General features: G+C 42.4%; 1 protein-coding gene across 5 annotated transcripts in view; it reads right to left on the bottom strand.

Moving 5' to 3' along the window:
- KANSL1 (KAT8 regulatory NSL complex subunit 1) overlaps nt 1-18,275 on the bottom strand; it is a 184,638-nt gene that overhangs the window by 136,547 nt on the left and 29,816 nt on the right. For all 5 annotated transcript variants that reach the window (XM_061588031.1, XM_061588032.1, XM_061588030.1 and 2 more), the window contains exon 2: nt 9,263-10,649. In XM_061588031.1, coding sequence (XP_061444015.1) covers nt 9,263-10,566 — 1,304 coding nt within the window. In that variant the 5' untranslated portion in view covers nt 10,567-10,649. The remainder of the gene's footprint in view (nt 1-9,262; nt 10,650-18,275) is intronic.

Genomic DNA, 18,275 nt, shown 5'->3' with positions numbered 1-18,275 from the left:
GTAAGGTTCAATAATCATGTTCTCACCCTAACCATGGCAAGCAAAATTTTTATTATTTATTAGACTTATTAGTTGCCTACTACAAAAAAGTCTCTACGCAACTTACAAAAAGGTTAAAGGCCAAAAAGGCATAACATATAAAAACAATGCATTTCAAAACAAAGCCATTTCAACAACCTTCAGGCATGACCCTAAACTTGGGAGCTACAGGCTGAAATTGTGCCTCCTCCTCCCCAGTTGAACTTGGAGCTGAAAGGCAGGCCTAAGGGATGTTCCCACCTTGAAGCATCCCTTGGGTATAGAAAAAGAGCAAGCCTTTACCATTCCTCCTGCGCTGGTGGAAGAGAGGGCCTTGTTTTCTGCTCTTCCCTCCCCAGCTCCAAGTTTAGAGATAGAAAGAAGAGCAGATTTTTCCTTGACTTCATGCTATGTGTTTGAAACGTAGTGCAGCAAATTTTTGGCTGGCCAATTTATAGCTTGAATCCCATCTACCCAGCCCAACTACTATAGTCACCTAGGCTACTATTCAGTGGATTCCTGCATATCAGTCCAGCTCTTTAGAAAAACACAAAAGCAGCTAATCAAATAGAAAGATTACCAGTCATGAGTAAAACTATTAAAATAGTTGGTAATGTGCCTAGTTAACATTGAACTCTTCTCATGAAAGGGGAGAGTTACTAAAACTGGGGCTATCTACTCATTAAAAACTTTCAGTTGGCTTTTAACCAATTATTTAAATAATGTGCCTAGTACTAACTGTAAAGTAACTTACATTTTAATAATCAAAAGCTATAATTGCCCTTATAAGGAATTACAGTCATACCAATTTTTGTTGCTTTATTTAAACTTATAAGCCACTTATCACTGTTGATAAAATATTTTTGAATAAAATAAAATAATAAAAAACCAAAATAACCACAGAATAAAAGTGTATTCTTAACTCACTGTTCAACCCATAAAAGTTTGCCCTCCCTGATTAAAAATTGTGCTTATTAAAAGGTTCAGTTGATGAATCAACCAATTAATGATCACATTAAAGTTACTAAAAAACTGGGCAATACAAAACTGATTAGGGGTAACACACATGGATGCACACAGAGACAAACCACATCATTTCTAAAATAGCATCAGATCAGTCAGCTGAAAACAGGTCAGTAACTGAATGCTATTACTGAGAATCTAACCATCTTAAGTCTAACTGCCTCCACAAAACCATCAATAGGCATGTCAAACACAGCCAATGAGAAACAGCAAATCTATCTAGGCAACTAGAAACAAAATCTATAAATCCTAGCAGAGAGAGAAGAGAAGAGAAGAGAAGAGAAGAGAAGAGAAGAGAAGAGAAGAGAAGAGAAGAGAAGAGAAGAGAAGAGAAGAGAAGAGAAGAGAAGAGAAGAGAAGAGAAGAGACCATATTAGTCTGGAGCATCAAGAGCTGTCCTATGAAGCCCTAGAAAAAGCCATAAGGACACCCTCCCCAAGACAAAAGACACCTAAATCCAGTGGGACGTGAAAAATAAAAAGGAACACAGAAAGTAGCAGCAGCAAAGACAGCAGTCAATGGGCACTGTTAGAAAGGGGGACACTATTTTGGCTAATTACTATATATTAATGCTGCAATTACAACACACTAACATCTAGGCCTAACAACATGGCAAGAATTTCAACGAAGATTGAAAGCCATCTTGGCTGGAAAAGCTGCCAAGTGCACACAATGCTACAGGGTCACACTATCAAAAGAAACTGAAATACTATTTTGGAGCTTGAGGCATAAAGACAAAAGGAAGGCACATTAAAATTCCAGAATATCAGACTATTAATTTGAATGTACTATTAATTTTATACTCTAAAGAGGTTTATTTCCATTATCTGTTAACAGAAGCAGGCATGCTTCCCCAGGCTAGAGACTGACACTGTGCCTGTGAAGACAGCTCACGGGCTATATGGTTTAGAGACAGCATTTTACCAAATAGTGAAAATATAAAGCTAGGCACACATTGACCAAAGAACAGTTATTACTGCTTCTCACTCAAATACAACTGATTAAAATGACAACTTTATGGACTAAATTAACTTATATCAAATGTGGACCCCAAATAGTCTCCCACATGCCTCTGGAAGCTCAGAGTGGAAGGCAGGGGGAGAGATTTACACCTTGGAGACAAAACTTTATAATTGGAAAGGCACTACATATTTTTATTTCATGTTTATTTTTAACAAATCAGCACTGCGATGATGGCATCCAAAATAAATTACTTTCAGTAATTGATCTTCAAAATCTTGTAAAGCAAAATCCACACTTCGACACAACACTTTTTTTCATAAAACAGTAAGGCATAAACTGCTGCAAAAATGGATCATTTGTGGATAATGGGGAAAACAGCACTGATGTCTGATACAGAGACAGTCTAGTAAAAACTATAGCGAAGTCTTAGTTAGCACTAAAAGATTACATGAGGTTATGCATAAGGTGGAGTCATAGCTCAGTGGTAAAGCACATGCTCTGCATGCAGAAGTCTCAAGTTCAACCCCCAGCATCCCAAAGTATGGCTGGGAAAGTCTCCTGTCTGAAACCCTAGACAGCTGCTGTTACTCAGTACATGCTAGATATGTGAAGACCTGAAAAGGGGGAGGGAATTGTCCCCTTTTCTCCAATTTTTTGGGAAAAACAGGAAAAAAGTTTTTCCCCAATTTTTGTTTTTCCCCCGTGCCTTCACAGCTCTAGCACAGACAATATTGAGTTTGATGGATCAATGGTCTGATTCAGTACAAGGCAGCTTCATATGGATTATGGGAGCAGACGTAGGGTCAGCCAACCTCAGCAAAAAATCTGCAAACAGTGCATGACATAAGTAAGGTCAAGATTCTTAGTTTTAATCAGATTCACCCCTTCCTTCTCTCCCCTCTCCAACAAATACCATCTCCCAGTATTAAACCAACACTGTAGTGATAGAGATACCATTTCCTTCAATTAACTGATTAAATGACATCTTTGTAGAGCTGCAGATACTGATGTAGAAATATAAGAACAGGATTTTGTCCAAGTACTGAACTTAACCATACCCAAAATATGAAGATATTTGTCAAATTATATCCGTACTATAAAGAGATCGGCCCAGAGGCTGATCTAGGCATACACCTCTCAGGGCCCCACATAAAAAAAAAATCCTAGTTGTTCTTACCATAATCTTAAATCTACCCCACTCCCATTCCTTCAAGCTTTCAACTCAAATCACTCTGTAACCACAAAATAAATAGCTGCCCCTTTGAAAAATGATTTCCTACACAAACAGGCCCTAGAATTGGAGCTATAAAAGTGCCAATTGCAATCCACTGGTTCACTGTACAACAGATTATGGGCTGTGACAACTGTACTTATATGTGCATGATTAGCACAGGAATTATGCTTTTAAAAATGCTTTTAATTTTCTTTTCCTCCTCCCTCCCTCCCTCTCTCTTTTTGGTGCATCCATGCAATTATGCAGTCATGAATGCAAATACATAGGGAGGAGAGAGATCTGGCTCCACCCAGCTACTGCACAAGCTCAGGGCAATGCAATTTCAACGACAGACAGCTAGGCTATTTTCTTTTCAGCCTACATCAGCCCAGATACTGCTCTGAAGGCTGCAGAAGCCTATGATCTAAACTTTTACTGCCCAGCACCCATCATCACGCTCTCCATAAGGGAGGTCACAGCTGCCAGAGTAGGTTTCCCTTCCCCATCTCTTTGCATTTTCTGAATTCCTCAGCCAGTAAGACTCAGTCTATGTGTGTGTGTTATATTACACATGTGACTTGGAACATTTGGTCCTCTTATGTTGCTTATCTGCTCCGCCTACACTTGGCAATTCTTGCTCTGTGCTTACAACACATTATGTTAATCTGTAGTAGCCTCTCAAATCAGAAATGGATGCTATTGTGATATAACAGGGCACATGTAAATTACATGCAATGGTTGTGCATGCATGAACCAGCCTCTCCTGTGGCCACATACCCTGATCTACCAGAATCTGCATCCTGAACCACCATTCTGTGACTAGTTCCACTCCCCACACTGCCATTAGCTTGTAAACCCTCCATGACGCTAGTTAAATTAAAAAGTGGGGTCTCACAAGGCTCTAGTTTGCTCACTCATACCCTAGAAGACTGCTACAACTTGTTGGGATCAGTTTCAGTTGATGTAACCTGATGGCATGGAGAAGACCCTGATATGGTGTGTATTATCGAGACCTGGGTGGGTGAGTTGGGAGTTGATCTGACCCAGCTTTGCCCACCTGGATACTCGATGCAACACAAGCACAGGCTGCAGGAATTGGTGGGGGTGAAGGGGTTGCTATGGTCTACAGAATTTCCATCTTTGTCACCAGGAAACACTCTTGTCTAGGAGCTGGCTGTGAGGGCCTGCACCTGGTGTCAGGCCAAGGAAATAAGTAAACTAGGGTTGCTGCTGGTATACCTTCCACCCTGCTGCCCAGCAGCTTCTGTGACCTAGCTGTCTCAGCTGTGGTGTTGGAGGAGCCCGGAACCAGTGCTGGGTGATTTCAATATCCATGCCGAGGCTACCTCTAGTCTTCCAGCTCGGGACTTCATGGCTTCCATGACAAAGTTGTCACCGGTCTGGCACATAGGGCAAGGCACACTTGGTTTTTGCTCTAGAAGGAGGAAGGGGTAGTCTGGAGACGGGCTGGACATCACCTCGCTGTCATGGTAAGACAACTTCCTGGTGAAGCTTAGACTTGGGGCTCCAATCCTCCCCTGCAGGGATGGTGGACAGATAAGATAGTCTGCCCCTGGAGGCTAATGGAATCCACTGAATTCCTGAATGCCCTGGGGGAGGTTTCCAGTAGATAGAGCAGGTGACCCTGTTGAAGCCCTTGTCATGCTGTGGAACAGTGAGACGCTTCGGGCACTTAACATGGTTGCTCCTGAGCGCCCTCTCCAGCACTGTGGAGCCCAGTTTGCACCTTGGTACACCAGTGAACTAAGGGCTAGATGATGACTAGAGTGTAAGTGGTGAAAGACACACCATGAGGCTGATCAGGCACGAGTAAAACATCATAATGGTGCCTACTGTGTGGTGGTGAGGGTGGCAAAGAATGCCTACTTCTCTGCCTCCATTGCATCCTCAAGTAGCTGTCCAGTGGAGCTTTTCTGTATTGTCAGGGATCTGTTGACATCAACTCCAGGAAATGTTTCAGACCCTTTGGAGGCCAACTGTGAATTGTTTGCTAGGCACTTTGAGGGTAAAGTTACTCGCCTCCGTAATAATCTTGATGCCCCATCCACATCTACTGTAGTCCCCAGTGAGGTGTCCAGTGCAACATCTGCTACAACTTGTTCGGATCAGTTTCAGCTGATGCGACCTGATGGCATGAACAAGGTGCTTGTGACAATGCAACCAACATGTCCTCTTGACCCTTGCCCTTCTTGGCTTATTAAAGCTTGCCAAGAGGGTATGACTGAGTGGATCCAGGCTGTGGTCAACACATCTTTGCAGGAGGGAGTGGTCTCAGCTGCCTTGAAAGAGGCACTGATCCAATCACTCCTGAAAAAGTCCACCCTGGACCCATTGGCTTATGACAACTACCACCCAGTCACAAATACCTCCTTTTTAGGGAAGGTGATTGAGAGGGTTGTTTTGCAACAATTCCAAGTACTCTTGGATGAAACAGATTATTTTGACCCATTCCAATCTGGGTTCAGGCCTGGTTAGGGACTGAATCGGCCTTGATCGCCCTGATGGATAACCTTTATCAGAAAGACAGGGCAAGTGCCATGTTACTTGATCTCTTGGTGGCTTTTGACACCATTGACCATGGTATCGTTCTGAGCCAACTTGGTGAGATGGGCATCGGAGGCACTGTTTTCAGTAGTTCCGATCGTACCTCTAGTGTCATTTTCAGGTAATAGCATTGGGTGATTATCTTTCAGCTCCCTGGCAGTTGCTATTATTTATTATTATTACTGGGAGGAAGGGAGGGATAAAAATCTAATAAATAAATAAAATATCCTGCCCTTTGTCCCAGTTGTGCTGTGGGGTGCTGCAGGGTACCATCTTGTCCCCAGTGCTGTTTAACATCTATATAAAGCCCTTGGGAGTAGTCATCAGGAGATCTGGGGTGAGGTATCAGCAGTATGCTGATGATACCCAGCTCTATTTCTCTGGAACATCTGAATCAGGAGAGCCCATGCAAGCCCTGGACCAGTGCCTGGAGTCACTGGTGGACTGGATGAGGGCCAAGAAACTGAGTCTGAATCCTAGCAAGATGGAGGTGCTGTAGGTTGGTGGTTCCCAAGTTTGGATAATTGGTTAGTTACCTGCTTTGGATGGGGTTGTACTCCCTCTAAAAGAGCAGGTTCATTGTCTGGGGGTGTTCCTGGATCCATCTTTGTCACTAGTGGCCCAGATGATCTCAGTAGCTAGGTCTGCCTTTTACCAGCTTCGGCTGGTAAGACAGCTGCGGCCGTTTCTGGACTGGGATAGCCTGAACACTGTTGTCTATGCGCTGGTAACCTCCAGGCTGGATTACTGTAATGCGCTCTATGTGGGGCTGCCCTTGAGGTTGGATCAGAAGCTGCAGCTGGTGCCAAATGCGATGGCAAGACTGCTCACTCGGGCAGATTATTGCCAACATGTCACTCCACTGCTGAAAGAATAGCGCTGGCTGCCCATTAGGTACCGGGCCAAGTTCAAGGTTCTGATTTTGGTGTACAAAGCCCTATGCAGCTTGGGACCAGGATACCTGAGATAGTCTTATCCTTTATAAACTGATCACTGCACTCTGCAGGTGAAGGCCTCCTACATATACCATCTTATCAGGAGGTCTGTTCCACACAACAAAGGAAGCAGACCTTTAGCGCTGTGGCACCTATCCTTTGGAATTCCCTCCCCTTAAATATTTGACAGGCACTATCTCTCATCTTTTCGGCACCTATTGAAGACTTTCCTCTTTCAACAAGTCATTTAAGTAGAGACGTTATCCCAGTCTGCGTCTGTGTTGGAATGGCTTTTTAAAGATGTTTTTAAAGTGGTTTCTTTTTTAAAAGATGTTTTAACATTTTTAAAGATGTTTAATTTTAATATATTGTAAAATCTTTTGTTTTAAGAGTGTGCTTAGTGCTTTTGTTTGCCAACCTGGCTTCCTTCTGGGAGGAAGGGCAAGACATAAAGAAGCATACTCCTCATCAAGGGCTTGGATATTTCCCTTGAGGTCCAAGGACCAGTCAAGGGGAAAGTCCAAAGTATGTAAAGACTCATCATCAACTTCATTATTTGCCAGTATGAGACTAAAGAATTGTAGGGTACCAAGGAGGTCTTCATCTGGGGCTCTCATAAGCCAGGCTGTAGAGCCCTACCTCCTCTACCATGAACCTGGAGTCTGTGATACAGCAGGCATCGGTGACAATGGGCCACGGCTCCTCTCAGGACTCAGTGGACTTCAACATGGGCCACTCCACCTGAAGCTCACCTTCCGCACCCTGCACTTCTACCTATGCTGCCTTGGAAGGAATGGCATCCTTGTCAATGGTGCCGTCCAGCGCAGGGGCTCCAGCTGCCCCCGCATCCTTCTATTTGCCATTTTTGGGATCCCCTGGGAAGCTTGTGAGACTTTGAGGGCAATGTGTGTGTGTTGGACCCTGGGTGAGAGCCAGGGTGGATGGATGGAGTCCTGGGTGAGAGCCAGGAGGTTGAGAGATGTTGACTGGAGAAGTGCAAGGCAATTCTTTTAATATTTATTTGTTAATTTGTATTATGTATGCATTTGTATTGCGGTTTTATTGTATTTTTTTATAATATTTGCTGTTTTTTTATCTTCTGTACACCGCTTAGAGATTTTTATATATATCAATCGGTACAGAAATGGCTTAAATAAAAAATAAATTTAATAAATAAAAATATAGTCAGCTGTCTTGATAATCAGAAGACAGGCAGATTTTCCATTATACGCAGATAACAAACACGCACACAGATCAGACCAGTTCCCAAACACCCTGTAATTTTCACTGAATGGCTAGACAATAACACTCCCAATATAAGTTATCACAAGGCACTGATCAGAATAAGGTGCCAACTTTTCCAATCCACAGCTCAAGTACATCTCATTCACAAAATATATTAAGACACAGTCTCCAGCTGATCCAAGGAAATTATAAACACTGACCCATGATAGCAGGCCTTTTTTTTTTTTTTTTTGAACTAACACATTATTCCAGAAAGCTTTGGACAAACTACCCTGAAGGTAAATAGCAGGCAGCAATGCCCACACATGAATTTAGCAACAACAAAAAGTTGGGAGAGAAACCCCAAATGGAAGTTCACACAAAGGGCAAAATATGCTATTGAGCTCCATTTTACTTACTTTCTGCATAACTAACTGCTACTGCTTCACAGCCATTACTTTCAACAGCTATAGCCCTGCTACCCCACTTTCTTCCATTTGTTTCTGTAATTCCACATACCTTTATTGCCTTTTTCTTTTTGCCTCTTCCCCTCCCATCTCCACTGCAAGAAATAATAAGATCTTTGATCCTATCTCTTGCTAATTGTTTATCAAACAAGATGTAGACCTTGGGGACATTATTGCAAAACGAATTCCCACATCTCAGAACCATTCATGCATCACCCAAGGTGTCAGAGAAAGGCCTCAATTTTCCCTAAACAGCTAGAATGCTTTTAAGTTTATACCAACAAAAAGCTTTGATTCAGATAGCAAGGACACCTTCACTCCAGCAACCTGTCTTACTCGGAAGGAGTTATTTGTACAGAGTGCCGTGTTACAAGCTGACAGTGGCATGGTCCTATTTCTGAACAAAACTATAAACACTATTTCACAACACACATTGTGAAAGACCAGGGAGCTGGAGTAGATGGGAGCAAGTGGAGAAAAAATGATTTAGAGTGCCCTTTGGTAAAAGTAAGGTGAGTGAAGGTGGCTGGAGTTCCTCCACCACCTTAATCCCTACTATGCAGTGTGAGGTGAAGAGGTGATATTATTCCTTTCCACCAAAGGTAATTAATTGAGTTTATATATGATGCTATCACTTTATTCATAACTAACCTTCCGATTGCAAAAAAAAAAGATCAGAGTCTTGTGGCACCTTAGACTAAAAAGTATTTTGGCACAAACTTTTCTACTGGCTTATTGTTATAAGCATTGCACAACTTCTGACTTAGGGATAAAATAGTTTTTTCAAAGTTAAAGTAGTTAATTTTTGTACTTCCCTTCCTTGCTTGAAAGTAAATACACCTGGTGCTACTCACAGTGATAAGTGGTGCTGTTCAGTGTCTGCTTTGGTCAGTTCCTCCTCTTCAATATCAGACTCCCCACCTGAACTGCTATCCGTGACATCAGAGTCAAATGCTTGTTCACAAGACCGCAGGTTAGCCATCCCGCTGGCAGTAAATCTCTCCAGTTCTTCTGAGATGGAGTCACTTTTTAAGAAGCTGTGCAGTCCCTCTGAAGTACTTGTCTCACTTGCAGCTTTTCTCAAAGCTGCTTCTGCCTTGCGGGTCAGCATCAACTGACTTCGGTGTCTCAAGGAGTCCAAAGCTGGCAACTTGCTCAGCGTTTTCTCCAAGAAGCCACCAAGCTGTTGCTGGATGTGCCGCTCCACCTGCTTAGCCTGCACCACCTGCAAGCGCTTTTGCAGCCTACGAGCACGATTCTCAATGTCTGCCTGCCGCCGCAACAGCACTCTTGTCCTCATATCTGAATCTAAGGTGCTAAAGGAACTGCTTGGCAGAGCAATCTTCTGCTCTTCTGGTTTATTGCTCCCAAGACTGGAACAAGCAGTCACACCAGATAATGACAATAACCTGTTCTCTCCACCCCCTTCAAGCCCATGCTGGTGTTCTGGGGAACTGTGGTTATGCTTATTTGCAACGCCATTATTGCTAACTGGAGTGGTATGCTCTCCATCAAGGCTTCTGTGTGGAAGAGTGCAGTTAGTCAAAGCAGATTTCAGGTCCCCCAAGTCAGAACCCCCAGGGCTATTAGAATCAGCGCCGTGGAGGGCTGCAGGAGGAGGAACAAGCTTCCCGCCATTGAGCGAAGCCAAGTTTTCATGATCAGAGCTATTACTCTTAGCCAATTTTTTAGCCAAGCCATTGACAGGAGCTTGCGGCAGAGGTGTTGGACTACTAGTACTCATGGTTTTTAGGTTTTCCAAGGAAAGCTCCAACACTGGTTGCCTCCCCAAGAGGTCACTAGTTTTCAAGAAGGACTGAGATAACAGAGAGTGAGACTTAAGGACTGTCTGTTTGTTGAAGACCGCTTGCAGTTTCAAAGACTCCTTCGGAGGAACCGAGGTCACATCCGAGCAGAGGTAAGACGCCACCAGGGGCTGCAGCTTTCCCAGCTCCTCCTTTGTAGGGTTATTTCTGAAATCTAGACTCGAATCCTCAGCTTTCCTTTTGGTGCCGTTGGTGGCGACAAGGATGTTATTGGCGTTGCCGTTGTTTTCGGCACTGCTAGGAGACAGGGCGGAGGATGGGGGAGCCAGTTTGAACCGGATGTGGTGAGCTTCAGCTGCTGCATCAGTGAGAGCAGGCGCCATAGTAGCCATTCAGCACAGAGAGACGGGAAGTCCAGCCTCTCCTGTTGCAGAGGCCAGCTCTGCTGTCTCCTACTGCCTCGCCAGAGGGCAGCCTAAAAAGAAAGCAGAGAGAGGGGAAAAAGTTTTAGAAGTACAAAAACCAGTGCAGCTACAGCATCAAGGCAGCTGTTTTGGACAATTCTTATTAGAAACAAATGACTTGTTATACAACTATGCCTCACAATTATGGTGCAAGAACGTATTTCCCAACCTCTACCAGTCACATCAAGTTTCAGTGAAATGGTACGCAAAGCATCATGAGCAAAAGTACCAAAGTCTTCTGGAATGGCAGACGTGTACTAAAGGAGCAGCAGGGTGATGAGCAAGAAGAACCCAGTAAAGACAGGGACATATACAGTAGGGCCCCGTTTTACGGCGCTTTGCTTTACAGCAATTTGCTAATACAGCAGTCTCAATTAGACGCAATTAGACTAAAGCCCCACTCATACGGCGCTTGTTCCGCTTTTACAGCGTTTTTTTGGCATCACGCACCATTCTATTCAATGAGTTCCGCTTTACAGCAGGGGTCCAGAATGTAACCCGCCGTATGAGTGGGGCCTACTGTACTGGATAAATGCAGTAAGGAATGGATCATCATTCTAAATGGTGGAGAAAATACAAAGGGAGAGACAGACTATAAAGGAATGAGGGAGCAACACACCACATACAGCATGGCACTCCACACCATGCAGGCAACCCTGCAATACAGGCAAGACCAAGCAAGTAGTACTACTCCTGGATGTTGGTCATAAGCAGGGAGCCAAAGGGAAAACTAAGCACACAATCAGTTCAGAGGTTCTCTTTTTTCTTTCCTCCAGTGAATCAGAACCAACCCCACACCTAAAGACTTTCAGTTGTCTCAACCCCTAATCAAATCCTAAAACACAGAAAGCAGTAATTGGTTTTGAAAAAGACGTTATTCAGTTATCGGAAACTCAAGGGAATTCCTTTGAGGGTCATGAGAACAGGCCTCTCACTTCCTTGGCCACAGGCAGAGTCTTGTATTTCCCAGAATCCTACTGGAAAAGAGGGCAAAGACTTTTGTGATTGGTAGCTCCAATTTCCTACATTTAGCCTGATCCTAAATACAAACTATTATTTATTTGCTTGATTGGCCCAGGGTCACCCAGTGAATTTCATAGCTCAGTGGGGATTTGAACTGAGGTCCAACACTTAACCCACTACATCACTCTGGCTCTGTATTACTCAGATGCAGACCAAGAAAAATAGTTTCCAATTAAATATGTGGGTTATTTGAGGATTTCTGAAGACTTGCGTTCCAAAATTATGAACTTATTGCAACCCTAACCCAGAAATCAGAGTGTCTGGCTAGTTCAGATCATGGCTTTAGATGCCCCTGAGAATTCCATAAAATAAGACATTTGGTCAAACCCAATACCTACAAATATATTGGTCCCTTTCTGGATTTTAGCAATAAGCCCTCCTTCCCACCCACACATACACAAAAGAACTGCCTTGCTAGGTAAGATTAAGGTCCTTCAGATCCAATTTTCCACAATGGCCAACCAAATGCCTTTAGAAGCACACGAGTGGAACCTGAGGAGGTAACTGCCATTCCATTTTGTCCCCATCAGGTCATACTCAGAGGTAGACTGACTCCGAATATGGAAGTTTTGTTTAATTATTAGGGCTAATAGCCTCTGATAGACTTGATCTGCTATGAAACTGAACCTACTGCCAATCACTCGCACTGATAGACCATTTCTTCCTCCCATCTGCTTGTTTCAGCTATCCACAGTTGTATAAATCTGTCACAGCCTTCCTAGGAGGACAGGCTGAGGACTTTTAAGAGCTTTTCATTGAGGGGGAAAAACCAAAAAAAGGGAGGGGTATGGCAGAGCAGGGATTGAGAACCTGTGGCCCTCCATATGTTGTTGGACTCTCATCATCTCTGACGACTGGCCATGCTGTCTAAGGCTGATGGGAGTTGTACTCCAACTTCTGGAGGATCAGTTTCCTCAATCCTGCTCAGTCAAATTTATTTTAGTGTCCCCCCTTCAATGAAAAAGCCCTAAAACATCTGTAACCTTTCCTCATAGGAGCAGGGCCCAAGCTCTTGATCATTTCAATTGCCTCTCTGTCCCTTTTTCAGCTCTTTGTTTAGATGGGGTAACAGGACTACACACAGTATTCTAAAGATAGTTCTGCCACAGATTTATGTAATGGCATTACACTTGCTGTTCTTTACATGGAGACACAAAGCAGGTTTAAAGTTGCATTCCCACTTATGCAAGTCAACACAGAAAAGAGTGCCACCAATCTTGCTGTGGTTGCAAACACCGTCAGATATAACTGGTGGCCCCAGATTCACATCTCTTTTGTGTCCAGATGCAGCTCAACAGTCTTCAAAATGAGCATCACAACAGCAATGAATGCAAAAGGTTGCTTACACTAATCTCTCTTACTGGACTGGGGTGAATATTTGGGATTTATTCTGTTCTCTCAAGTGGGCAATTATAGATCAACAGGATATACTAGTGCATGCAAATAGCATGCTGAAAATGTTTTTATTTGTCACTGCATCCATTTTATAAGATTAAATTTGCTTGAGAGGATGATTTGTACCACTTTTCCTTTATTTATGTCAAACATTCACAGTATACTTTTCAGAGAATCAGTTTCTAGACTTATCTGAAATGGAAAAAGGCATCAGGTACAAACTTATATTGAAAACTGCTTCATGGATTAGCAGCAATGCCAAATCTTCTCCATTACAGTAGGGCCCCGCTTTACAGCGATTTGCTAATACAGCGGTCTCAATTAGATGCAATTAGACTAAAGCCCCACTCATGCGCCGCTTGTTCCACTTTTATGGCAGTTTTGGGGCAGCACACGCCATTCTATTCAATAAGTTCCACTTTATAGTGGTTTTCGCTTTACAGCGAGGGTCCGGAACATAACCCACCGTATGAGTGGGGCCCTACTGTATTATGTTGCCTCACAACTGGCAAAAATGATGAAGTGGGGGAGGACCTCCTCCCTATTATACCAAGTTAGACTAAAACTCAGCAATATCTGGATTCCCCACGTTCTCTGGAAGCTATTATATGGACTGCAATATATACTAGACCTGTGGATCCAACAGCTGGTTACAGCATGTATGCGGGATGTATGGAATAAGCATCTCTCCTGGAGATCACCACCACTAGCTTGGTGCTTATAGCTCTCACTTTCATTCAACCAATCTTCACCCTGGTACATTTTAAATGCTTTTTATACCTGTAAGAAAATCAAAAGCTACTATCGTTGGGCAACAATCACCAGAGACTCCTCTATCATGGCTGAAATACTTGCAAACATGAAGTCTTATATGGCAGGTGGGGTTTATTATGATTACAACTTAGTAAACCATGTAATTCACAAGAGTATATTTCAAGAGGCAAATTCTGTCAATAACCGGCTGGCATTTTATTTACTTATTTTAAAAGCATATTTCATGCCTTCTTTCTGGAAATGAACTTGAAGCCACTAACAAAGCAGAAAACTCCATGCAGTATTTAAAAACCTACCTCACACCCATAATTCCTAACAGTCCTACAAACACAATATTGATATAAACCACCAGCAGTGACAATTTGTCAGGAATCAACATTTAAAAGCTAAACTGGGAGGGATTCAGCCAAAAGCCTTTTTGAGCAGCCATGTTTTTGGCAACCCCCTAAAAACAAGAGTGTGTTGGGGGTCTGTCAGATTGCAGCTGGCAGGGCATTCCACAGGGTTGGCTTCACTACAGACAAAGCCCTACACTTAATAGGTTCCTGCCTATTAAGTGGGAAGGTTCATGGGAAGGTTCACTCACCTCAAAAAATAGCTATAGGAAAAACAGGGTAACAAAATCTGTAAGACCGGGGGGCAGCAAGCGATAAGAAATAGAAATTGCAGAAGCAGATTGGAAAATACTGTGGCCTGGAATTTCAACCAGCTCAACCCAAATAAAATAATTAAGTTATGGTATTTGACACCCATTAATTTTGTATACGTGTATATAAAAATCAGAAAATGAACTTTGTTGAAGAGAATGCCTAAAAGAAGGCACGCATATAGATATAATTAGTAAGCATGTATTAAGATACAAAAATCTGGGGAAATTAGATAAGATTATAAAAATTATGAAACAGAAGTTTAATTTTGATATTTTAATGCTATTTGGTTATATTAATGATGAGGCTGTAAAATGCTTCAATAAGAAATTCAATTCCAAATTTGTTAAATGAGTGGCTGTTTAGTGATAGCATAAAAATTAAAATCTGTCAAAATTCCTTCAGAATACTGGGTTTACAAAAGGTAGGATCTATTAATGATGGATAAATTATGTTAGCAAGTTAGGACTCAACACAGCAGGGCGAAATCTGACTCTTTTCTGTACTGATTACTCACATGTTAGGAAACTTTACTGAAACATTTATTTATTGTGTCTTTCAGCATTTTTCTGTTTGTAAGCCACCCAATGAGTATTGATTGTTGGGCAGCAATATAAATTCAATAAATAATAATGTACAAAACTTTTATATTTTCACTAATTGCCTCTGAAATTGCCAATTTGTTTTATGCTAACATGCAATACTATGCATGTATATTCAGAAGCCTCATTGTGTTCAATGGGACTTACTCCCAGGTAAGTGGGTATATAGGATTGCACCAAATACTTGGGCATTTGTTCCAGAGAAACACTGGGTTGCATTGTGGTAAGCTGGGCTGAAACCAAGGCCTGATATATAGGTATTTATTTCAACATTTAAAAAATCTAGGGTTTGCAGCAAAAAAGGTCAGGCAGGGCAGTTTTACTTGAGAATATTTCCCTTCTCCTGCACAAGAGGAATTAATGACAAACATGAGGGTCAAATCCCAATATTATTTGTGCTACATTACAGAGAGTGTGTGTGTGTACTCTCAAAGAAACATAGAATCAAGGGCTTACACAAACATTCATCTATACTCATCCAGTCATTTGTACTAAACACAAATGTATATATCCCAGTATAAGTCCCAGAAAGAGTTGGGACGGGTAGTTTTCATTTTGGAGATGGAGAAAAAACAAGAGCAAAAAACCAAAAGGGTGATAACTATGGAATTTTCATCAACTGTTCACTAGCAAAGTGTGCCTTCTGTCCAGCATGTTCAGTTGTTAAAGCAGAGCTGGTGAACCTGGTGCCCTCCTGATGTTGTTGAGACTCCAACTCCCATCACCCCCAGCCAGCATGCCCAATGATCACGGATGATTGGGGTTGTAGCCCAACAACATGGGGGAGCACTGGTTCCCCCAACCCCATCATTAAAAGCAGTGTATTTATTCATTAAAGTGTGCATAACGTATTACTTCAATTTCCTCCTGCCCACACCTCTCTCCTTGCAGAGTTCAGCCTCTTCTTTTTTCCTCCACACAATACCCTTGGGGAACATTACCTGCTCTGGTGACTGTAAGACATTGCTTCTCTTCGATCTTGCAACCAACTGCCTTACCAAGATCTCTTCCTGGATGACTCATAAAAAGTTTAAACTCCAACAGAGCTTGTCACTCTCTCTCGTTTTGACAGGGTAAAAAATAATGCTGAAATTTGCCAGTGCCAAACCTTTCCTGCTACCTCAGTGGCCCCTGAATCTTTCCTTTTGCTTGTCCATTAGTGTATTATTGGGTAGGGTATGTAGGGGTAGCTAACATGGTGCCCCTCCAGATGTTGTTGGATTATACAGCTACCATCATCCGACTACTGACTATGCTGAGGCTGATGGGAGATGTAGTCCAACATCTGGAGAGTCCATATTGGCTACCCCTGGCATAACGGTTAGTGCTGGAATAGGGATTCAAATCTCCTCTGCCATGAAGCTCACTGCATGAACTTGGGCCTGTCACTCACTCACTCACTCTCTCTCTCTTTCAATCCTTAACCTATCTTGCCAGGTTGTTACGAGGATAACATTGGGGTACAGTAGAGGAAGAGTAGAACCATGATGCCTGGGGAGGAAAGCTGGGATAAAAGTATCCCCATTCACACATTCAATTTCACAGGGGTGGAACTAGAATTACCTGGTGGCATTTCCACACCACAGAGGTAATACAGGCCATTCCTGCATTCAATACAGATCAATTAATTCAGGTCAGCCATGACAAACTTCTTCATGGCTAAAATCATCTCTAGTCTCCCCTTTGCCAGGCTGCAAAATATCACTTCCAAGTATTCAGTTGCAGGAAGAAAAACAGAAAGACACGCACAACACAGGGCTAAATTGCTCTCAACAAAAATTGTAAGAATACAAACTGTACAAAAACAAATTGTGTAATTTGGAATACTTAGCTCACAATTTTAAATGTACATCAAAGCCAACTCTTAACACATTTCGTTAATGAGATATGTGTGATAGAAGTACTGTTCAAAGCAGAGGTTTTATAAATAAACAGCAATCACCATTACAGTACCCAAAAACAAGACCACCTTTCTGCACAGGAGATACCAAAGAGATAAAGCCTGCACTTCAAAACACTGGAAAGACACAATCAGGCAAAACTAACATGTGGAAATTGTCTGTTGTGTTAGTTTTGGAAACACAAGATGCCTGGTGCCAAATCCTCTATCCATCTAGCTGAGAGTATCTGGCACTGGCTCTCCAGAGTTTCAAACAATTCTTTCCCAAACATACCTGGAGATATCAGCTACTGGCTGGGACCTTTTGCATGCAAAGCATATGTTCTACTACTAGGCTATAGTCCTCCCTCATTAAAAGTACACCCCTTCTTTTACCTGGTGTGCAGCCTTGTCTGAGAACTAAGCCCAGGACACAAAGCAAGACTGGTGCTCCAAGACCAACAAACCTGCAACATTTGGCATTTATGCTTTCTGAGTGTCCAAAGTGATTAATATACATTATCTTAGTCGTCTTAATATAACCCTGTAAAGTAGGTGGTTTTTATCTTCATATTGAAGATGGGGTTACGCTGTGAGTAGTGATTTGCTTAAGACTACCTACTGAGTTAAAGGAAATATTTGAGCTAGGCATTTTCTAGCTCATACTCTTAAATCATTAGGCTACACCAGCTCTGAAGATTTACAATTGCTGTGTACCACTTTCAGCAGGAATGCGCAAAAGGTTTTCATCAACCAAAAAGGATTCCAAGACATCAAGGATAAGTTATGCAAGAAATCATCAAGCCGAAGTTTGTCAAAAAAAATGTAAGCATTCTTTGCAAACGCCGAGACTCAAGAGACAATGGCCTGGTTCACATGTCACAACTTTAGTTAGAAGCAAACTATGGCTTACTACGACCATATAGTTTGCTGCTGCATATTGCTGAAAAGCGCTTACTGCACTTCTTCATCACTAGGGAACAAGCCACAGTCTGGTTTGTTATGACGTCCAAACACAAACTCATGGACTGTTCTCTTCCAAACAAACCAGAGCTGTAACCTGTTTGTTCTTGGATTACTGTTAATGGCTTGTTTAGAGATAAACAAACCATGGAGTACAGGTTTGGACCTCACATCAAGCCAGATTCTGGTTTGTTGCTGGTGCACTAGCAGCACAAGAGGAGCTCCGTGAGAACTTTTGAGTGCAGCATTTTCGTTCATATTGAACCCTAGTCTGTTTCGAACTACTGTTTAATGTAACCTGCGAATTGGGCTAACAAAGATGAAGAAATACTGACATGATGGATTTATTACTTT

The sequence above is a fragment of the Rhineura floridana genome, chromosome 11, assembly GCF_030035675.1.
Source record: "Rhineura floridana isolate rRhiFlo1 chromosome 11, rRhiFlo1.hap2, whole genome shotgun sequence".
Classification (NCBI taxonomy): domain Eukaryota; kingdom Metazoa; phylum Chordata; class Lepidosauria; order Squamata; family Rhineuridae; genus Rhineura; species Rhineura floridana.
Note: the sequence above shows the minus strand (reverse complement) of the source record. Positions and strands in the feature narration are given on the sequence as shown.